Source organism: Nipponia nippon, unplaced genomic scaffold, assembly GCF_047370975.1.
Source record: "Nipponia nippon isolate SJK-2023a ecotype South Korea unplaced genomic scaffold, ASM4737097v1 scaffold_16, whole genome shotgun sequence".
Classification (NCBI taxonomy): domain Eukaryota; kingdom Metazoa; phylum Chordata; class Aves; order Pelecaniformes; family Threskiornithidae; genus Nipponia; species Nipponia nippon.
This window is the reverse complement of record NW_028262332.1, coordinates 3,255,446-3,278,627: the sequence shown is the minus strand read 5'-3', so window position 1 is coordinate 3,278,627 and position 23,182 is coordinate 3,255,446. Positions and strand designations below refer to the sequence as shown.

The 23,182-nt window shown below is 43.2% G+C and overlaps 1 protein-coding gene and 1 long non-coding RNA gene across 6 annotated transcripts in view; one reads left to right on the top strand and one right to left on the bottom strand.

Annotated features, from left to right (window-relative positions):
- The window catches only part of TNC (tenascin C), a 74,240-nt gene extending 64,132 nt beyond the window's left edge, over positions 1-10,108 (top strand). For all 5 annotated transcript variants that reach the window (XM_087752643.1, XM_087752642.1, XM_009475833.2 and 2 more), the window contains 9 exons: positions 233-352; positions 807-950; positions 1,783-1,913; positions 2,899-3,031; positions 4,870-5,021; positions 5,946-6,042; positions 6,714-6,875; positions 8,132-8,295; positions 8,800-10,108. In XM_087752643.1, coding sequence (XP_087608769.1) covers positions 233-352; positions 807-950; positions 1,783-1,913; positions 2,899-3,031; positions 4,870-5,021; positions 5,946-6,042; positions 6,714-6,875; positions 8,132-8,295; positions 8,800-8,910 — 1,214 coding nt within the window. In that variant the 3' untranslated portion in view covers positions 8,911-10,108. The remainder of the gene's footprint in view (positions 1-232; positions 353-806; positions 951-1,782; positions 1,914-2,898; positions 3,032-4,869; positions 5,022-5,945; positions 6,043-6,713; positions 6,876-8,131; positions 8,296-8,799) is intronic.
- Positions 10,109-14,931: 4,823 nt separating this feature from the next.
- Positions 14,932-23,182, bottom strand: part of LOC148056214 (uncharacterized) — a 28,444-nt gene continuing 20,193 nt past the window's right edge. Inside the window, exons 2-4 of the long non-coding RNA XR_015703677.1 lie at positions 22,824-23,010; positions 21,612-21,777; positions 14,932-15,105 (exon numbers count right to left, since the gene is read on the bottom strand). This is a non-coding gene — a long non-coding RNA (uncharacterized LOC148056214). The remainder of the gene's footprint in view (positions 15,106-21,611; positions 21,778-22,823; positions 23,011-23,182) is intronic.

Below are 23,182 nucleotides of genomic sequence, written 5' to 3'. Positions count from 1 at the left end.
CCCAGCATTCAATCTTTTCACGCATTGACCTCCCTTTCCAGTGGAGGTATTTGATGTCTCTTTATAGGCACTGACGTCTTTTCTGCAGAGCTCCACTATTCCAAAGGGGATCATAAAAGCTGCATCAAGCAGCAGTGTTGGCGCATTTTATATCATATATTTACAGCAGAGCATTGCACAGAACCGAGAATGTTTGTCAAATTCCTTCAATCTGCTATTCTCTTTCTTTCAGCTCTGGACAGCCCGTCAGGCCTAGTAGTGGTGAACATCACAGAGTCTGAGGCTCTGGCAACCTGGCAGCCAGCAATTGCTGCTGTGGATAATTACGTTGTCTCCTATGCTTCTGAGAATGGTAAGAAGAGTTAGTGATGGGTCAGAGAGCTGACAGTGTTACAGCTCTTTAGAGATGCTCAGAAATGGTTGAGCAATGTGACTACAAGAGGGTGGCAGGGGGCTGTTACTTGAAGGAGATGCCTCGCTGGAAGCATTTTAAAAATTATCATTTCAGTTCAGCATTCCCCATTCAGACATGAACTGAGATAACTGATACTCTTGAAAGGAAAAGATGGTGTTATAATTCATATGAACACTAGAGAGTGCTAATACTTTTAGGTAAAGGATTCTGGTGTTAATTCAGATTCAGCATAAGAGTAAGCAGGGAGATGGGCTCTGGGCTTTTACTATTTTGCACTTGCTCCCAGCTAGTAAAAGAAAAAAAAAAATGACTGAGTGGAGCATGGAGTTGAGTACATCATGACATGTCTGAATAATGCCGGGACCCGTTCTCTTCTGTGCTTTCTTCTTAGAACCAGAAGTTACTCAGATGGTATCAGGAAACACTGTGGAGTGCGACCTGAAGGGCCTTCAACCTGCAACTGAGTATACGCTGAGTGTCCATGCACTGAAGGACACACAGAGGAGTGAGACCCTCTCCACCCAGTTTACTACAGGTGCTATGTCCCACCTCACTGTGGGGAGAGCTGCCATCTCTTCTAGTCCCACCTGGCTTACATTTCTCTAATACCATAAAGTCAGCCAGCACATTGTGCTTTTTTTTTAACTAGAAGCCTGCATTTTGATAGTATTTGCACGAAATTTTCTCTGGCCAAAGGCTAGTGTGACTGATCCAGAAGGCGATTTTCTGTCACCAATTCTATAGATTTTCACACAAAGCAGGAGCAGGAGCTCTTCTTTGGGGGCTGATGTTGGGGTATCAATGCTGAAAGTATCCAGCTGGTTTCATACTTATGGCTTTCCATGAGCATCAGTGAAATCATGGACATTTCTCATTTTCCTGACTGTTACTGGATTTGTCCCAGGACATTGGCTAGAGAGCCGAGAGCTGAGCCATACAAATTCAGCGTTATAATTACAGTGGAGAAGGGAAGCTGTAGCCAGACCAAGTATGAAAAGTTTTCCTATTCAAAAGAGGCACCATTGGAACTAAAGTTTTTCTTCCTGGGAATATGTAAATACCAGTCTGTCTTCTTGTGTGAAAGAATGAAAGGCACAATTTCAAAAAAGACATTTCAATGCAACTGCTTATAAACTAAAGTGCCTGAGACAAGCCAATATTTTAACTTAGGTAAAGTAAATACTTTTCTTTTAAAGCTTCCCATGAGAAAATTACTTTTTAATCACAAAATTTAAATTGAAATATTTTTTAGTTTCAAATTTCTGGGGAGAAAAATTTGCTTTCGTGGCCTGTTTTAATATACTGCCTATAAGATAGCCTGTGTACTAAACTCCATGTAGATGTAATTGATCTGTTGTCTCCTTCAGGACTGGATGCTCCAAGAGATTTAAGTGCTACTGAGGTTCAGTCAGAAACAGCTGTAATAACTTGGAGGCCTCCACGTGCTCCTGTCACTGGTTATCTCCTGATCTACGAGTCCATTGATGGCAGAGTCAAGGTATAGCACTTGTAACCAAACCAGAAGGGCTGTGCCTCAAAACTGTACAGTAGAGATGCTCTGAAGTGTTCCGCAATGGAACATAATCATCTGCCTTAAGTCAAACATGGTAAAATACTAAGTACCTGTTTCAGTGCTAGCTTGAACACAAATGCATTTAAAACCTGCTTAAGTATTTCCTATATTATATCCTGTAACAGAAGCTCAATTGCAGTCTGAATTTTGACAGTCATCTCTCCACAATACGGATAAAAGCACAAACAACCATTTTCCCTCATTCCAAACCTGTATCATGGAATAAACTCACACACCCCAAAGAATGGGATTCCTCTTTCTAAACTCAGGAGAATCTGTCCTTGTAAAAGTGAGGTGTCTAAGGCAGGATGAATTGCCTTTGAAAGTGCCTCTTGTTCTCCAATAATTTTATTATGTTCCTACATAACTAAATAACTCTAGATGCCTAAATGTGAATGAGGTGAATCCCAGCAAAAATGACAGATAATTTTGGATGCCCAGCCTGGTACATCAGAAAGGGTTCTGATTTTCAAGAAGGCAAGTTCCCTAAGTGTACTGAAAATCAGCCTTTGAAAGTTACAGGGAGAGAGCCTTTTGAAGACTGGAGTATGATATTTCCTTGTCCTAAAGGGTGATTCTTCTCAGTTTTTTTATGAGTTTCACAGAGACATCGATATAATGTGTATGTTTAAGGCATATGAACATTTATGCTGACTTGCTATTAAACCACACAGCTTATACATTGTGGTGGTAAACATTAATTTCCAGACAACTTTTCTCAAACTTCTAAAGAAGGTTAGCTTGATGAAAATCTTAGAGGAATAGAAGTTTAGTAGTAAATAATTTAGATGGTTAAAAATACCATAAATAATTACCACAAAAAATAATGTGACAAACTAAAATATGTAACAGTTCTGGTTATTATTATTTTCTCACTGAGATTTCCCTATATTATTTCTCCTTCCCATAGGAAGTCATCCTAAACCCCGAGACAACGTCCTACAGCCTGACAGAGCTGAGCCCATCTACCCAGTACACGGTGAAACTCCAGGCACTGAACAGATCCCTGAAAAGCAAAACAATCCAGACTATTTTCACCACAAGTAAGGACCTTAGAGCACATGCACAGCTGAAATAACATATAAGTTACTGCTCTCAGGACAGCGCTAAACTCTGCAGTAAGCAGACACAGACCTCATAGAAGATTTTTAATCCAGTTCTCAGTATGCACTTCATTTGCTTGTAGTGTTGGTGCAAAAGTCCCTGTTCCCCCTGAGCTGTAGTGTCATCTGCTTCCCCCAGACTGGCAGGATGAAATTGTTTTCTTTCTATCCGTCCATACACCTCTATAGTCCTCGCTCTGATGAAACATCCTGCCTTTCCCATGTAAAATATCGAAAGGAACATTACTCTTTAAAATCCAAACTGGCACCCTGATTTACCTCTGATGCATAGCAAGCTGTTAAATCAGTGTTTTAAGTCGAAATGAAGGTAACCACACACACACAGATCTGTTCAGTGGTCTGAGGAGATGAATTTCTGGGCAGGTTTTTTCCTCCTCTTTCTAAGATCGGTTTTCGCAAAGCCACATAGCATGTCTGTTCCAGCTCTAAGAGGACAGCTCTCCAGTGAGCTGAATGCAAGAATAGATTAGGTTCTCTGAAGGTCACTTCACAGTTGACGTTAAAAAAACCGTGTTGTTCAGTATTAACTGTGAAGCCTTGCCTGTCATTTGTCTCACTTTTCACAGTTTCCAGCCTTTCACACCCAGTAGGACCTTCAGCCATTTCCATTCTCCCTTCTGCCGCTTATACCAACTTTAGCCCAAGGACTCACAGAAGTGCTAATAAAAGTCATATAGCCCCGAGTCTCCTCACAGTCACTCCTTGTGTAGAACAGGGTGAACTCCACCAACAGGCAACAATCCACAACCAGAAATAGGAGAAGAATTAAATATGGGTGTCTCTAAGTGACGTTTGGCAAATTGACCATAAGCAGGGACTGAATGGGGTGCCTTCACCCATACAAATGCAGTGTCAGCCTCATTCAGGCAGATCCTTAAGCCTGGCCTTAACTCTAAACATATATTTGTGTGCTATTTGGTGAGAGGGAAACAGTGAAGCAGCTCCCTGCAGACAGCCTCTTTTCTCCAAATCCCAAAGCTGATGCAAATTCTCTGTAGCTGAGGCACAGGCAGGGATGTGCAACACACTGGAAAGGGAGCAACAGCCACTCTGTGAGCAGCCACAGTTAACAACTCTCCTATGGACACACCTAGAACATCATGTAATTAAACCATTGGCTGAAAAAGTTAATGGCCTAAGTGAATTTAAAAAGAAAACAAGAAAAGCTTTTTGGGGGGTTAGAAATTGTTCCGAGTGCAACAATGCTATTAGCTTGTTATCAGGAGGAAATACTTAACGACATTTCCCTGTAGTTTCAACTGTTATTGTTTGCTTTGTTTTTTTAAAAGTCTAATTTTATAACATATTTAATATTGTACTTGCTAGCAAAATATTCCCCATTCATTTATTTTTGGTTGTAGTTCTGTCTTTGTATTTCCCCCTCCCTTTTCTATCACATAATCAGAGATCGGTGGATTTGGTTTTACCCAAAAGTTGCCATAAACACAGCTCATGCTATTTAAATATTTAGCTGGAGGATGCACTCCCATCATAGCAGGGAGTAGTTATCTGGCATTCACAGCACTTCCAAAAGTCTAGACAGATGTGCAAACGCATATTTGAAAGAAAAATTTACATCATCTGCTGTTTACTGTGAATCTTTTTTACGTATGATAGCGGTTACAAGTCCATTCCTGGGCTCTGTACCTGGCTGTGCCATTGACCCACAACAGATTCTCATGAGTCATGTGTATTCAACAAGTTCCTTGTAATTGCTGATTTCTTAAGGACTGCTTTCTCTTTTTTTGTGTGTGCAGCTGGTCTTCTCTATCCTTACCCTAAAGACTGCTCCCAGGCTCTCCTGAACGGAGAAACCACCTCTGGGCTCTACACAATTTACCTGAATGGGGACAAGGATCAGCCTCTGCAAGTCTTCTGCGACATGGGCGAGGATGGGGGCGGATGGATTGTGAGTAAGAGGGAGAGGGCCCGCACCACCCTCATGTGCATCTGCTTGTGCTAAGAGCAGGGGTAGCAGATCCCATCCCTGCTCATCTGTGGCAAACCTCATAATGCTCTATTATCAAAGTAGGGCTGACTTATCTATAAATTGGGGGAATTTACTGGACACCGAGGTGCCTAGAACAAGGTTACTAGCTCTTCCTATCGTTGGAGGAGAGAGAGGTGTCTCCAAAGGATGGGTCACATCAGTGGTTTCAGCACCTAGGAAAAGCACTGATCTCTCTCCACTGGCTATAGGGGTTACTGAAATGACCTTCTTAGATCAGATACATACCTTCTACATAGCTAATTAGGTGAGAGGAGAGTGGACTGACTCTATTTGATGAGAGAGACAATGAAGGAGGTAAAAGCACAGGCCAGAGAAAGCGTTTGTTCAGCAGTCACATGGTGTAGTGGCTGGCCGGGCTTCCAGGCCTTTATACAAGGGATACATCCCACCCAGACAACAAATGAATGGCAATAAAAATACCAACTCTCTGTGCTGAAATCTGAACACGTCAGAGGGACCCAGGGCACAGAAGGGAAGAAGGAGCTGGACAAATGCATGGCTAGGAGGCTAGAGGATGTAGAAAGTCTTGGCTGATAAATACAGAACTGCAAGGGGCTGTTAAAAAAGCAGAGAGCAGGAACTAAAAGGTCACATCAATCGGGAAAGCCTGGGAACCCAATAGATAAACTAGAGACATAAAAAAAGGCAAGGAACATTGAAAAGTCTTGATACAATTCAGTAACTCCAGTGAGATTGCTGCTTTGGGTGGTGAGAGCAGGGGAGCAGCAATGCCAACCTCTGCATTTGTACAAGCCACGTTGCTCGTGCCCTTTCTGTCTAAGGCAGTCTGTTGATAACACTCCTTGCATGTGGTGTTTGCAGGTGTTCCTGAGGCGTCAAAATGGAAAAGAAGATTTCTACAAGAACTGGAAGGCTTATGTGGCTGGCTTTGGAGATCCTAAGGATGAATTCTGGATAGGTAAGTGGCAAGAATTTGTCTTTTTTTAAAAAAGAAAACACAAAGCCCAAAAGACTAGGAGCCACTTTGAAGCCTCCATTTGGTTGGCAAGAGTATTTGTAAACAAGAACATAATCTAGGCTAGGAGACAGCATGCTGTGAGGGAGATTGAAATTGCCAGGTCCAAGCCAGTCCCTCCGGTTGCATTCATAGATGTCATGCTTTGTGGGTCACCAAACGTTCCAAACCAATGCTCACTGGTGCTCTGTAAGAAGTCAGGAGGTCACCAGAGAAGCAACTGCAAATCTTCTTCTTCCTGTACTCCTAGGACACCCCCAGCAAGAAAAGTAAAGTGGGGAAAATAGAAGTAAAAAGCAAATTTTCAAAGATTGCGCTACATTTTATTTGGTTGTAAATGAAAGACAATGATGGTCACACAGCGTAACTTTGATTACTTTTCCCAAAGGGCTACCTGCTACTGTGATTTGAAGGGAAGAGGTCTCTCAATCAGCCTGTTTTTATCTATTTGTTTTTGTGCTAATATTATCCTACAGCTAAAATAGCTCACTTTCCTCACCAGTGTTTATGCCCTGTTGTATCTATACAGGCCAATATGACCTCCTTTATGGGATAACATGATGGCAGACAAATAAACACGGGGACACACATGGATTGCTCATTTATTTCCACAGGTCTGGAGAATCTCCACAAAATCACTTCTCAGGGGCAGTATGAGCTGCGTGTAGATCTGCGGGACAAGGGTGAGACAGCTTATGCTGTCTACGACAAGTTCAGCGTTGGAGACTCAAAGAGCAGATACCGGCTAAGGGTGGATGGATACAGTGGCACAGCAGGTGAGATGAAATATTTTTTTTTCTTCTGACTTGCAATTTCCTCCCAGTTGGCTTAAGGTAACAGCGTCTGAATGTTGCAGATCATCATCACAGCAGGTACCTCTTATATGTCAGGTGTTTGAAAATATGAACATATCGATATATTTTATGTTTCCGTTTTAAATCCTCCGGTCATTTAGGTGCCACATTTTATGGCATGCTTATGACAGAATATAAACAAGTATACTAAACAGCCACATATGTCATTTTGCCAACGCTTGACTGTCATTTATACAGCTAATAATAGCTTGGCACAGCCTCGTCTCTTGTCAGTGGAATATGCAGCAGAGTCCTGCTATAACATGATTTGTAATTTTGCTGGACAAGTCATCTGCCTTTTGTAATCATACTGGGGCAAACCCTGCAGGCCTCATTGAGTCCTCTTCAGGGCTTCAGAGGATTAAGAGATAAATCCAGCTCCACAAGATATCTTAAAAGGAGATACCTTTCATGCTGCAAGGTGCATAAAACAGACCACACAGGTGTGTGTATTGACTCTGCCCTGTGACCATCACATGAACTTTATGCACAGCTTATAGGGACACAGACAAAGGATATGCAGTAGTAGAATTATTGTCTATTTAAGGCAAACATAGTGATGCAGAGCAGTAGTAGCTGCTACAGCTAGTAGGATTCAAGATTAGCGGATGGAGCAACGCAGATCCTGAGGCATAAATGTGAGCTCTGTTTCAGGCATACACTGAAGGCTGCTCCTATTGCACCCACCTGTAAATGGGCACCCAGACCCTGAGAGTGGGAAGTCAACATTAGGCAGACATCTCTCTCTCTGTCTGTGTTTCCAGCTAATGAAGATGGATAGCTTTACTGCATGGACCAGCTAGGTGTGAAGACTCCTTTGATCTTGACTCACTCCTTGTGGAGGTCCATTTGGACTTGGTTTGTCCACACTGCCTTTTGTACAGGGCCAAAATCCAGCTTCCACCAAGAAGTGCAGAAATTGAGCTGCATGAAAAACCACTTAATAAGTTGGGAATTACAGACCACCTGGAAAAATACTTTGACTTGCCTTCAACAACAAAAACTGTGTACTTCCTTCTGTAGTAAAACAAGTCAATTTTTAAGAACTTAGATACACAGCCAGGCTTTTCAGACAGTGCATGGCATAGTACAGACATTTTCTGCAGAATGGTCGCTCCCATGTAATCTAAACTAGGCAAACCACTGACTTCGCACTTTCTTCTGTCTCCCCCATCCAGGTGACTCCATGACGTACCATACCGGAAGGTCCTTCTCCACCTTTGACAAGGACAATGATTCTGCCATTACCAACTGTGCTTTGTCATACAAAGGTGCATTCTGGTACAAGAATTGTCACCGAGTCAATCTGATGGGCAGATACGGTGACAACAGCCACAGTCAGGTGAGCTTGGTGTTTGAAAGCTTCCATAATGCATTAGAAGAAGGGGAATTGCAACTATGGAGCTGTCTGGTTCAGCTAGCCAGACATCAGCACACCAACCAAGCCCACTCTCCAGACCAAAGGGTCATAGGGAAAGATATGAGCAGTTGCTCACAAAACAAGAATTTAATGTCAGCTGGTGAAATACTGATGTTTTTGTCAACAAATAATATATCCCAAGTGTGCAGGGAACAATTGTAGTTTTCAACATGTGAAACAAAATGTTCTTCCTGCCATGAAAGCCAGGCAAAGAGCGACAGCTCGGGGGGACAGCGTGTGGGTTTGTTTGTGCAGGTTGTGCATGCTAGCGGCCAGAGCCCTGTGCTTCCCAAAGCCCCTCTACTTTGGTGTGCCTCTGTTCCCAAGTTAGAAAACAGCCTGCAAGCTGAAATGAGAGCAGTGAAGGCTGACAACAGGAGAAGAAGTAAATGTGTTACCTCCCACACTTCATCTTTGTCTTTGCAGGGTGTTAACTGGTTCCACTGGAAGGGCCATGAATATTCTATCCAGTTTGCAGAGATGAAGCTGAGACCCTCCAGCTTCCGAAATCTGGAAGGAAGACGAAAGCGAGCATAAAGCCCCAGAGGTGGTGAAGGGGCTATGGGTGGGGGAGGGAGGGAGGGATATAGAGTGGGGGTGTGGGGGGATCCTCTGGCATCACTGGGGTGGGGGGTGTGAGGAGCTGGTCGTCGTACCAAAGCATCGGTGACCCCTGGCCAAACAGAGGCTTCTGCAGCAGCCCAGACAACAAGCCTTAAGTGTCCCAGCATTTTCAGCAGAGCAGCTCCGGCTGCCCATCAGTAATGTCCTCCACACCAAAGACAATGATCTCAAGGGTTGTATGTTGTTTTATTAATTTTTATTTTCTCAGAAAGCCTCTGGGATAAAGTTCTTCCACAGTCTGACTATCTCTTGGGTGGCCCAGGGTAGGGGAGGGAGAACAGTTTTGTACATTGGTAGTTTGTTTTAGAACCAGCCATATTTTACACACAGAAATGTGTACGATTAATTATCATTATTATTATTATTATAATTAGTTATAATTGAAATTCTTTGGTTGTTGGAAAGCCTTTTTTTATATATATCAAGTACCACAGAGAAGGAGGGGATGGGAAGGGGAAAGCAGTATGTTTTTAAACTTAAGCATAAGATTAATATTATTAATATAATGACAAAGTAATAATAATAATGATAATAATAATAAGCTAAGTTTTTGTCATTTTTAAGAGAACCATGCTTTCGGAAACACAGCAGGACAGTGTCTGATTGTAAATTTTTTTTTATAAATAAAAGCACAATTACTTTTAAATAAATTTCTACCTTTTTTTCATACATGTTGAGTTTGTGCATGTCCAGGGTGTATTTACTTAGATGAGGAAGTAAAAGAACGGCTGAGAATGATTAGGCTGCTGAGCCCATACCGAAAACTGTTCCTTTTGTCAGTGGTTAGTTGTAAGTATTCTGCTGGGTTTGTTACAGTGAAACGCCCATAAGGATTTGATTTCTTTTAGAACATATTTCTTTTTTTTTCCCTGCCCAAAAGATTTTTACATGTTTTTCTAAGTGTTACTGACCAATGCTTGCTCCATCTAGGTGGGAATAACTAACAAAAGAATACAAAGAAAATACAGAGCTGTTGTTAGGTACCATTGGTGACTTTGAACAGTTGTGTAAATAAAGGGCTCTCTTTTTTTATATGAATGAAACCTATGTGTAATTCCTCTGTATCATACTCTTCAGTTGAAGACAATAAAAGATCTTTTGTTTTAATCCAGTCTCTCTGCCCTACTTCAAGGTTGCACTTTTGAAACAGAACAAATGTTTCTGCCTCCTTGACGATCACTGGAAGGTGGCTGGGAAAGAAGATGCTTTCGGTCAGAGCAAATATGATCAGCTCTGCGAATAACACTTACTGTGAAGTGCTAGCTATTAGGTAGGGTCAGATATTGTTGATTTGACGCAGGGTGTAAAAATGTGCGTGCATGGGAAATATCACTAAAAACTTCAAAATCAGGAGGGAGGGAAGGAAGGAGGGAGGGAAGCACTTACCCTTAGGTCCCATCTTCCTGATTTATATATATATATATTTAATATTGCTATTATTTTTAATTGCAATCCTTCGATTATTGCATTTCTGAGCTTTAGCTGAGCATTAGCCTTTGGGAATGGTTATGTCCACTGAAACTTTGGCATCGCCCCAGAGGGCAGAGCCTGGTGGGAACCCCCCATGCTGGGGTGTGCACTGGGACCAGCTTTGCTGTCAGAGAGCCCTGGGACAGCAGGAATTGCTGTATGGAGACACAGAAGGTGCTGCAGACAGGAGCACCAAAGCCTGTGTTCTGTGCTTTATTAACAGTCAGTCTCAGCAACTACATTTCAGAAATGTCCAATTTCTGTAGGCATTTATAATGCATCTCCCAGGAACCATCTCACACAGTGAGCAGCTATTCATCGCCGAGCAGACTTTAGGACCACAGACTAAGAGAATGCACGGGGATGGTGCAGAGGATTTACCAGCTGGGAACAGGCAATTCCTGGTTGGGAAGTGGGAGAAGTTCCTAACAGAATTAGTAAAACACTGGAGGTCCTCTGTTCATACGGTTTCTGTTCCAGGCTCTCTCGGCAGCCCTGCTCGCCCACCTCGTCCGTTTTAAGCCTGGTTACCGGCAGATGGCACACGGAGTCCGTCTGTCTTGGCCTTTGCCTGCTTTGTTTGGCAGCACCTGGAAGTCCTGCAGGTACCCAGCATCGGTCCAGACGCTGCCATTCTTCGCTGTTGTCTTCTTGTAGGGTGACATCCAGCACTCAGAGCTTCCTAGCTGTTGTTGGGGTCTCTGCAGCAGTGGCCTTTGTTAGGAAAACCAACTGCATGTCGTAAAGCATTGCCCTATGGCCCCACGGCAGGAACTTTGCAAGGACACCTGTGAGAAAAAGTTTATTTTTGCCTTGCAGGAGCTAGGCCACAGCAAAAGCACATGTCAAAAAGGAACTCCTATGTACTTTCTTCATTAATATTACTTCACGTACTTTGAATTTATTTCTTTCTTCTCCCCCCACCCCCCAAACTGAAGCCATACTAGTGAATATTTGTTGTTTTGCACAGGGAACACAAGACTCCTTTGACCTTCCAGAGCACTGGCAAAGGTCTGAGCTGCAGCACTATATTAATTTAATTCTCCGTAATTAATAGCGCTTCTTCAGTGTTTGTCAGAGCAAATGATTGGCAGTGTAAAAGAGAGCAAATCCAGTAATGAAGAAATGTGCTGCACCCTCAAGATGCTTTTCAAGTTATTAGGAAATGGCACTAAATCTGTATAACTGGGGACTTCAAAGTTTTTGCAGTCTGTTTGTAGACATTCAGAGGAAGAACTGACATTTAAGAAATTATTTCCGCACTTCTAGTAACCTCACAAACGTGACTGTGGTGTCATTTAGCTTGTCCGATCCAAACAGGGCTGCTGGGGGCGGGCTCAGATTTCTGCCTCGCTCCAGAAATGATGGGAACACACTGGACAGAAGAAGAAAGAAGATTGGTATTTTTAATGATTACTACTGCAAGTGAGAAACTGGCAAATCCTTGAAGTAACACATGCCAAAACACCCTTTAGAGCTGACACAAGCTTGATTCAGTACCAAACAGCTCCACCATGGGCTATTGTAAGGGATATTTGCTTTCTGGCTTTTCTCTCCCCCTTCTCCTGATTGTAACTTGTGAGAATAGCTGAAAAACACCCTCAGTTTTGAAATCTGTTTATAAACCTGCCAAGGGTGCACCAAATTGCTGTCTGGTTGGTTTGTCAGCTTAGGAAACCATAAGCCACCTTAGTGCTGATGTTAATACTGAACATGATGAAGTGGTTTAGGAGCCTCAAGGGAGCAGGAGAGGAAGAGCTTAAAAAATGTGTAGGCAGCAAGACCCAAGGTCTCAAAGGCACTGAAGGAGATACTTGGGGAAGTGAGTGGGATTTATGGGGTTAGGACTTATCAATAAGGGGTATTTCTGATGTTTTGAGGCAAAGCATCTTTTCCAGTGCCGCTGCACCTATCCTCCCTCCTTCAGGCAATGTGCATGCCCAGCCCTGCAGAGACCCTTATTCATACTGCAGTCCTAGCAAGATCTCAGACTTGGATTTCATACTTAAGTTTGGGTGAGGTGAGCGCCTCAAGCCAGTTGTGCAAAAGACAGCTGGATAGTTAATTTTTGGGGACTGAGGCTTAAGTTGATGGCAGCTTTTAGCTTTTAGACTTGGACGACTAAATGATGTTTTTTTCTGAATCCAGCGCAGCCACAATGACTGAGTGGCTAGAGCACTCCAGTGTGACGTGGGACATGCAGATACTGTAAATTCCTCCATCTGCCTGAGCCAGAGCAAGACCTTGATGCCAGGTCAGTTTGACCCCAGGAGAGCACCCTCCTCTGCTGCACCATCTCTGGGTGCAGCTCCCTTGTCTCTTCTCCTGATGCTATTCTGTTTTGTTCATTTATCAAGGGAATTGATCTCATGTATTGCTGGGCTAAACATAACCACAAAACCATCTTGCCCGAGCCTGCATTAGTGAATTAGAACCCAAACTATTGCAGTGATCTGTAACAGAACACACCTTCTATTTCCTATCTTTCCTGTACAAGGATGTCACTTCATTCAAAACTACAAGTTTGACTTGTTTTGCTTTAAGAGGGGTTGGGCATGATGGGGGGGTTAAAGAGTGTGGAACTGAGTATAGAGGGATCCAGTGGCTGCCACCACTGCCCATTTGGTCTCAGTCTTCACTACCTGAATCCAAAACTGAAGCCTTGAAAAACTTTCTCGCAGCTGCCACATTAACTCTGAGGGCTGTTAAAATCTGCAGGAGCAGTACTTTTTTCTTTATTTTTCTTCTTTTCCTTTTCCTTTTTTCCTTTTTCTTTTCCTTTTCCTTTTTTCCTTTTCCTTTTCCTTTTCCTTTTTTCCTTTTCCTTTTCCTTTTCCTTTTCCTTTTCCTTTTCCTTTTCCTTTTCCTTTTTCTTTTTCTTTTTCTTTTTCTTTTTCTTTTTCTTTTTCTTTTTCTTTTTCTTTTTCTTTTTCTTTTTCTTTTTCTTTTTCTTTTTTTTCTTCTTCCTCTTCTTCTTTTTCTTCTTCTTTCTTTTTCTTTTTCCTTTTCTTTTTCTTTCTTTTTCCTTTTTCTTCTTTTTCTCTTCTCCTTCTCCTTATTTTAAGCATTCTTTATGCTTAACCTAATGAACTTTCTCTGTCAGACCTTGATTAATAGAAAGGAAAGCTGAATAGAAATGTTTACGTCTCATCAGTAAGCAGCAGCTTGGTCCTTCACCCAGAAAATGGCAAGGTGGTGGCATCATAGAATCATAGGTACTTTGCCACTTCATACTTCTGCCTTCCAGGGATGTGGACCAGATGACACAGGCCTCTGGTATAGAGCTGGGACTGCTAAGACAGCTCTTGGCTGGTTGCTACTGGTTCTCTGCACTCCATCAGGGGCTACAGGCAGACTGGAAGTGATGAGCAGATATGAGACACCTTCATATAATGTTACAAATATAGGATCTTAACAAAATGATCAGGCAAAATGATAAAACGTATTTTATGGGAAGTGGAGGGAAAAAACTATATAAAATTAAAATAAAAGAAGACATGAACCTTCAGCAACTTTAGAGCTCCAGGTGGGGATATCCCCTGTTGAGGACTGCCTTATCATTTTCTATGAAAAAGTCTGCTCAGAAACCCTCTGGGCTCTAGTCTTTGTTCATATGCCTTTTTCTTGGGTATTTCCCCAGCAGCCTCACCAGGTAAAGAAATCTCAGCCTGCAGTGTGGGTACAACCTATGCTTGTCTTGATAAACAAGGTGTGGTTTGTCACAAAGAGACTGCAAGCAAATATCAGCAAAAGCTGCACATATGATCTTTGTTCCTGAAAGGCTGACAGCCTCACTGTAAAAAACACATCTTAATCAGACCTTCAGTCTAGATAATAACATGACCTCTCTGTGGCGAAGAAGAAGGTGGTTTAGGTAAGAGAGAAAGACAGAAAAAAAGAACAAAAAGCCGACGTAAGAACAGCTCTGGCTTTCTGGGTCATCCTCAGCTGCTCACAAGCTGGTCCTGGCTCCAGCCCAAGAAGTTTAGGAGCAGCAACACAACCCTGATGATTGTACAGTGAAGAGGTTTTCACATGACTAGCAACCTTCATGAGGAATTTCCACAGGGTTGAGAATGAGTCTCCATCTGGGCTTGTATCAGTCATGTTCCTTCTGCAAAATGAATCAGTCCTATTTCATTTTGCAGTGGAAATGACATCCCAGGTGGAGGATGGAGCAGGAAAATATAACCGCATACAAGCATTTCAACACCTCTGTAAATTAAAGGAAGGTTTTCTGGAGGTAGTAGGAGTTGGAAAAGAAAGATAGAGGAAGTTATTGCATTATAGTTAAACAAAGAAGCTAATGTTCTACCCAAGTATACAATGTCTGTCTTTCATTCCTTCTACTCCTACATTTAGACACATGCACACTGAAAAACCCACTTCAGTTTTAGTCACTTTTAAAGTGTGGGGAACTGATAGTCTCAGTGAGATGATATCTGAAGAGTTACTCACTTGTGCCCTTTTAGGTGACATTGAGGATAACGTTTTTTCTAGTGTAAAAGTCCCTCTTCAGGACCTCTGAAATTGCCAAGGTTTGGGCTGAGCTTTTCAAAGGTGTCTTGCAATGTAGGAGGCCCAAGTCACGTTCCTCAGTGCTGATGTTTTGCTTCCCCATCTTGGCTGTGCAGAAGTCTGTGGAGAGGAACAGAGGGGACAGATTTGAAATGGCAGCTATGGCTATGCCATACAGACAGGCCCTTTCAAACTGCCTGCCCCTGCCTAGTACCCCCATCGCAGCTCCCAAGAGTCAGCCTGACAGCCTCACGCTTTTCAGTCTCTGGATATGGAGAGGAGCCTCCAAATCCCATGCACTGTGTGCAGAATGACCACTAGTCACGGTCTGTTAATGGTTAAGAGTTTTTTTGGTGTACAACATGCAACAAAACTAATAGCTGCTGTTATTCACAAATTCAGGTCTCCCTGTGCTTGCATTGCCAGAGGGAAAAATTCAAGCCTCGTGTACCTCCCACCTGCCACGCACTGGCAAAAACCACTTCAAAGGAATCTCGTTGCAAGACAGCGTCTCTGCCTGAAACCATTGAGGATACATGGGTAGTGATGAAGTCAAAGGGCCTGATGATTTTACTTGTTCACCTCTTTGTCAGGTACTTTCCTCAGAGGAAATCATTCAGCTTCCTGTGTTTTTACGGTAAATTATATGCTGCAAAGAGGAAAGAGAGAAAGAGACCAAGACAGATAGACAGACAGATTAGGAGGGAAAAAAACAGCACACGGATGGTTTCAGTACAGATAATCCCTTTCACTGCCACTTTTGTGGCTCCCTTTGCCTAAGGCATCCCCCTTCTTTATAGTTGTGCGGAAAGGGTTAAAAACAACAGCTAACCTGAAATTTTGTCCACTGCTTAAACTGAAACTACTTTCAGGACTGAAAGTGCTCATTTCCTCCCCGCCCTTCCCCTGCCTCTTTACTTTTACTTTACTTAGTGCCTTGTCCTTCTATTGCTGTAACTGACAAAGAGAGAGGAGAAATAACGTGAAAAAGACTGGTTCTTGTCCAAGTGGAAGAAAAAAAATCCTGGCTATGTCACTAGAGACCACAACCATTTTCTGATTTATTCTCAAAGATAATTACCACTTTTTCATCAAACCAATTGTGAAAGTCTCAGTTTTAGGAAGAGTTGGGACTTTTTTATTAACAAGATGTTCTAGGTTTCCATTCAAATAGGATGCTGCTTGCAAAGAAAGTAGCCAAAGAAAAAGTTATCTTCCCTAGAAAAAGGTTTTGAAGGGAAATTTTGAAGTAGCCCCACAGAGATGTTTCAACTCCATTATGACAGACCCAAAAAGTGTAACTGGCTGAGATAAACTGGAAAAAAGAAATCCATCATATTCTGAGTATGCATATAGCCTGAACCATTTGACTTTTCCCTAGAAAATAAATAGTAAAAATGAGCTTAGACCCCCTGAGATGTTAATTTCTATATGTTTTAAGTACAAGCTCTGTCCATCCCCTACCTTATAGTGGCCAGACTACCTGGAAATAACACACCCCAGCGCAGTGCTGGCACATCAGTCATATTAATTGCTTATGCTTTTTTAATAAGAAGTTCATCAGACCAAGGATACAGACAGCAGCTCTGTGTTTTGGCAGTCTCCCATCAGCCCGAAGCAGTTTCCTCTGAAGCCCTGTGTGTGAATATATTCCAGCCAGGGCTACACTTGAATACATGGATACCTGGAGGGGCTTAAGGGGTAAGATACCCTGCTTTCACGTTTGTGATTGCATCTAAGCAGTCTGAGCTTTGCTTTCCAAAAGGCTTTCCAAGCACGCACAGCTCCAGCCACTGCTCTGAACTCTTCTCACTGGAGTGGGTTAAGGTCTCTCAGCTACTAAAATCTAAGTTCCCCTGAGCAAAACCTCAATTCTGAGCCCTGCTTCACTCCAAACCATCTCCACCGTCCCAAACACTTGTCATCTCACTTGGCTATGGAGCTGAAAAACAGCTCTTTGACAATGATGTGCTGCTTCCACACCATAGCAGGAGAACCTCTCTTAGCTGCAAGGAGAAACAGGATTGCTCTGCATATAGAGTGCAATGCTCATATGTGCCAGTGCAGCTGGAAGGGGGGGTGCATGTGCCAGCACCCTTAACGGTGCTGTCTTACGACTGCCGTCACGCCATCAGACCAAGGGAAGAATTCAGATGGGAAACTCCCCTGGTGAAATCCCATGTGCTGGAGGATGTAATAAGTTACTTCAGGTGACACATCCCTGGTCACTTCTGCACCACCCTGCACTGCAGTGCTGCAGGGTGCAGTCCCTTTAGCTTGCTTTCTTTCCTGTTTGCCTTGCACAGGCTAGCCCAACAGTGTGGGGTGTTGGGGGTTTGTGGAGGCCCTTGGGCTATGGCTCTGCCAGGGTGAAGGCTCTCCCAGCAGCTTTGGAGCTGGGTTAATGTCCTGCACACTGCCAGCCTTCCTTCTTCTAGCAGTTTAAATGATGCCCCAAGTGCAGGGGAAGCACTGCTGTGAGCTGCCAAATAATTTCAGCCTTCAGTGAGTCAGCTGTACTTCAACACGTGCTATACATGTATATATGTATGCATGTATGTGTATACCTATGCATAGGCAGAGACTATCCATGTTTGTACATGCATTTGCCTGCAAATATCCATATCTAAGGTGTACTCGTGTACTAGAGAGAGAGACAGTGTGTCTGTACACATGAACAGCATGCGTGCACGCACACACACATATACACATAAGTAACAAAATGTAAGGCTGGGAGGTGTTAAGCAGAGCATCACTGCTATAGAGACTCCAAAGTGCTACCAGCTCAGCATAAATTTCAGTATTTCTCTTGCAGCTTAGAAAGGGAGCAGAAACCACCGAGGTTTCAGATGGCAGCAGGTATCAGGATCTTGGCATCGGCCCTGGTGAGCTGATAGCAACCACCTGTGGCTGCTGAGTCCCACCAGGCCCACGCTACCTGCAAGCAGAAATCACCAATACTCGAAAATGTTTTGATGGATACCCCCGTCCACTCCTCTATTAGTACATGATAAAAGTACATTTATCTTTCTTGTTACAGTGTGTTTATGAGTAGCAGTTCTCTGATTTCTGTAGCAATCAGTTCATTCACTTATGTATATGCTTCAAAGTACATTGACAGAAAAAGAAAAGAAACGAAGAACCAAAGAGATGTCTCTGTCCTGGGAGGGATTCGTCGCAGATCAGAGCTTGCTTCATGTGCCTAAGGCCTGAACAGGTGGGTAACGTAATCAAAGCAAAGGAACAGTAATCATGTACGTCTAGCTTCATTTAATGCTCCTAGCTGGAAAGGTTTGCTTCTCCCAAGGAAGGATTTTGACAATCTGTGCCTTTAGAGCTTCTCTCCTTGCTACAGTTTGGCAATTCTCACCGAAGTTCCCATCTCAATAAAGCATTGATTTGGGAGGCTTTGCAACACACTGGGTTCTGGAGAAGTCTGTTTTCTTTGTCTTAGCTGAACAGTGAATAAACACCACCTGATAATGTTGCCTACATGGATATCCAGGGAACTTTACAGTACAGCAAAAATGGAGACACATGGCACGTCTGAGACAAGAGACCAACTTTTCATTTAAATGGGAGGCAGTAAAAATGAGGATATCCCCTCGGCTGTATCACAAAGGCGACAAAACCAAAGGCAGCTGCAACCAAAGGGCTGCCTGGAGTTAGAACATAACAAGAAAGCAAAGCATCGGCATGCTCAGCTGTCTGAACAGTTAGTGCCCAAATTAAAAGTGGGTAAGTAAGTAAGTTGTTTGTACACTTGGTTAGACCATGGATCTGGAGAAGAAATAGCAGAAAGGGTAGACATGACTGACAAGCAATTTTGATTCCAACTGCAAAGCAAACAACACATGATGAGAGTTTAAGGTTTCCGTAGCAAAAAAACTGTGAGCTTTGCATACTTTACTGGCCAAAGAAACATCAGCTGCCCTGTTTTTTAGTTGAAAGCTGCACAATTAGCTGCAAAACCAGAACCTATTGTTAGGACTTTGCTCCCTCCCAGGTGGTCAGACTGCCAAAGTACTGAAGGTACAGCAGATTTTGCAGGGCTGTTCTGCACTTAGCATTTCTGGAACTGAGAGCACCTTGCTAAGTGGCCATCTAGCCACTGAGAGTCTTACGTCAGTTTAGTCCTTAGATACGCATGTGCATGCAGATTAGGAATCAAATTAAGAGTGTATATAAAGTGGATATATGATAATAGCGTGTGCTGTTCCTGCTAGGAAATCACTTCTATTTTAGACAAGTGGGTGTATAATGATAGTTTTTAAATCTTTTATTGGCGATCAGCATATGTGAATATGTGTGGGTATAAGTATTTTAATATATATACATATATATCACAAAAAGATGTTATCTATCTCCTGTAAACAGCATGGCAAGAAATGTCCCATCAGCACAAATGTATTGTGTGTGATCCTTCAGAGTTAACAACAGTGTCTAAAAGCAAGAATAATCCGTGGAGTTTCAGTGCAAACATTTCACAGAAGGCTTCCGTTATTATTATTGTTATTTGCAGTGCAGTACTTCCTAGAAGCTCCAATGGAGAAGATGGAGCTTTTTAGGGGGACCATTATGTAAGTATCTAACACCCTGCCGCACATTTAGCCCAGCTACCCTCTTCTCAGAATAGGACCTTTGGAAAATGAAGACAGCGTATCCTGAGTACGCCATCCCTTAGCACACGAGGGCATCTGTGTTCAGATGTTTTTCCACTGACAAATCAACTGAACGCCTAGGCTGGCACGGCACTGCCACATTTCTTTGAAAAACAAACTCTCCTTCCTGGGAAGACAACTGATGTTAGGGGTCAAACACGCCGAACAGGCCGACCGGCCGAGGGTGTTTGCAGGGTTTGCAGCAGTGGCAGGGAATCGAGCTACCTTTTGTGGTCATTATAGCTCACCCCAGCAGAAATCAATAGAGAAGCTGGCATCTGCAATGGGCAAAGTGAAAAAATAATAAAGGAAGGCAGGCTGTCAAAGAGGATTTTTAGCAACCAGTACTCATGTTAATCCTCTGACCTAGTTTCTGAAAGGCCTATATAAGGAAGAATATTCTCCACTGAGCAAGCAGCTAATAAGCAGTGCCAGCATTTAAGAGTTTGGAGTGCATCAGTTCTGAGATTCAGCTCTCTCTTCCTGGAAAAAAATAAAGCACAGAAAACAAACACTCTTCAAAAAATATCCACCCCCCCCATCTATTTCTAACAAAGGCTTTGTACCTTAGCAATGTTGTGAGTTGGCACTATGGCCCCAAAGACGTTGCTGTGTTTGCCCACTTGCGGGTAAGCTGCCAGACGGACTTCACTGGAAAGGAAAATTCCTCCCCTCAAATTACTGCAGCTTATTTTAATGGAGTTACTGCAAACATACGTCCCTTTCAACCACATGTATATACAAGCAGCCATTAGTGCAGCAACACACGCTTAAATTTCCCTTGTGGGCTCTTTCCTTTTTTTATGGTTTAATGGTGTTGACGGCCTTAAGCCTACAACCGGTGTAGGTAGGGCCAAGTTGGGCAGAAAGGCCTCTCACTTCAGCCAGTGTGACCAGTCTTTGGAAGCCACCTGGGACTTTGGGGGCCTTCATTTCCACTTGGCCAATGTGAAATATTTCGAAGCTTCTTTCTTCAGCCAAGCTTAACTGCACACCTTCCCTTTGACTTCCACTGGGGCTGAAAGTACTCAGCAAATTAGTATGAAGTTTATCAAGTTGGACTTCAAAAAGCAGGAAACCTAGAGCTATTGTCCCAGTCTGACAATTTTTGGACAGTTTTCCCATCTGGCAGCTCTTATTTCACTGCTTACATTGGCTCTAGCTGGGTGTACAGTAATAAATGGCACTGGTGTTATTTCTAGTTTACTAAGTTGAAGGCTACACAGTTAGTCCCTGTAAGAGTCATGAGATTATTTTTCATGTCATTGCCCTTCCAAGAGATGCTTCATATGTTCTAGTGTAAGAGACATCATAATGTTTCAATGCATCTTATCCATCTATCAAGAAAGAGGTATACCAGCAATTATACAGAAGTGCCTTCCCTTCTGAGAGCCCCAGTCCCTTTCTATAGAATGAGGTACAGAAACATCAGCTCGAAACAGTCTGCTCCTCAGGATGAGGATGTTTTCAAGACCATTGGGAGAAAGTGAAAACCCGTTGTGTGGTGCTGTGGTTGGGGGAAGAGAGATGGTTTGGTTCATTAATCATCTTGTATAATTGATTCTATAACTCTCTTCTTAGGTGAACACTTACTTACGGAAGAAGGCTTTCTTTATATCTTTGCTTGTATAATTGCAAAAAGCATAGCCAGATATAGGTGTTCTGCAGGGACATGTGGGCATGGGGAACAGTGCAAAATAAGAGCCATTTGCTGACATTCTGCACTTGCAATGTTCTCCTAATGTTTCTGCTTCTTACAGTAAATTTTTCTTCTCATAGAGAAATCTGCTAGAAAACACTTTCTATTGGAACTTCTTAAACACACCAAGAGTCAGCAGCCCCACAACAGACCTCCTCACTCCTGGGGATTTCCATTTCATCTGTGTCAAAACCCAAGCACAGAGGCACTAAATGCTCAGTTCAATACATACAGCAAAGCACTGCCAGAGCTGAAAGCAGCATCACCTTCCTCCCTCGACTGCCATCCCCATTGCTTCAACTGTGCAAGCATCTGCTCTCATCCTCGGCTCTCGTCCTCAAGGCACAGGGATCGGGATGAGCTCAGGACGCAAACAGAGGCTGCCTGGCTCCCTCTTACGATGCCGCTGTAATAGTTTCCACTGAATGTCCCCTGTGAAAGAAAAAAAAAAAAAAAAAAAGACCTCTAAAGCTTTTTTCTTTTTGCAGAAATAAAGTAGCGAGCCCCAGGGGAACATATGACACAATCATCTCCCTCCTCCTGTTCTTTCTGCATCATCTTGTACAACACACACTGCCTTGTGGGAGGACCTCTGAGAGGAATTTGCCACAGGTGCTAGTAAAACTAACCGCATTTTTCTTGCAGCTTCATAACCATCTGCCTCATCGGTATGTCAGAATCCCTTGGCGTGGTGTGCTCGCTGCAGCTTCAAGTAACCTCAAAGCAGATTTGCTGCGAGGGGCCAGCAGATGAGTCGACCGTGGCAGTGCCACAATTTTTTGCCCCTCACTAACCTTTCAAAACACCTACCTGTTTATTAGGTCTTTAAAGCACTTAGGCATACTTGTGGGTTTCTGTAAAATTGCAAAACAAGAAATGTCCCCTGATTCTCAGGAAACCATACAAAACCACACCAGAAATCTGTCAGCTACTCTGAAGTATGTTCTCACTGTGCCTGCCTCAATAGGGATGGGGGTCTATTACAGATCAAAATAAAAACTGACCTGGCATTAGCTGAAATGAAAACAAACCTAAAAACCTACCTCAGCTCTTTTAACAAGTAAACATTGTTTCATTTTAGCTTTTCTTCATAATTTTTATGAGCTTGAGATTTCCTGCTCTTGGATAAACCTCTCAAGGCAAAGCAGAGATGCTCAGTGTTTCCCTGCTGGGCACGGGGGCAGCCCCTGGGAAGGGCCGCATCCCTCCTGGCTCTTCATGCAGCTCTGGTCCCCCCATGGGGACAGGCAGGGTGTCCTGCCCGCTGCCCGTGCTGCTTCCTCCCAGAAACTCGCAGCAACACCTTCCCCTTTCACCACGCTCATTTTTAATGCCTTTTGCGCCAAGCCAAAATGCTGGCACACAACTCCTTTTGCTTGTTGTCTCGTGGGTTTCATTAGCAGCTGCCAGGGGCTGCTTCTGGGGGTCACAGCCCTTCAGGTCTGGCTGCCCTGCAGGGTTCATGTTAAAGAGCATACCTTGCTTTTGATTTTCCTTATTCTTTCCCATGGTCTGAGAGTTCAGGCAGCTGCTCCCCTGTACTGCTGGGCGCTCTGTTTCCCCAGACGTTTGAGTGACCCAGAGAAGGAGCCCTCTTAGCAAAAGCAGACAGTAGCTGAGTCACTGGAGAGAAATGGTTACTTCCACAGCATGAATCATGTCCTCCTGAAGAAGATACATAAAATAAGCTAGACAAACCCATTCTGAAAAGTGTCTGTTTCTCCCTCTGGCTACAAAGTAAGGAGCACAATAGGCAGGTAAGTCCCATTGTAGACGTCTAAAGCTGGATGAAAGTAACTCTCTCGTCCTCCAAAGCCAGCAGCTGCCAAATAAAAAG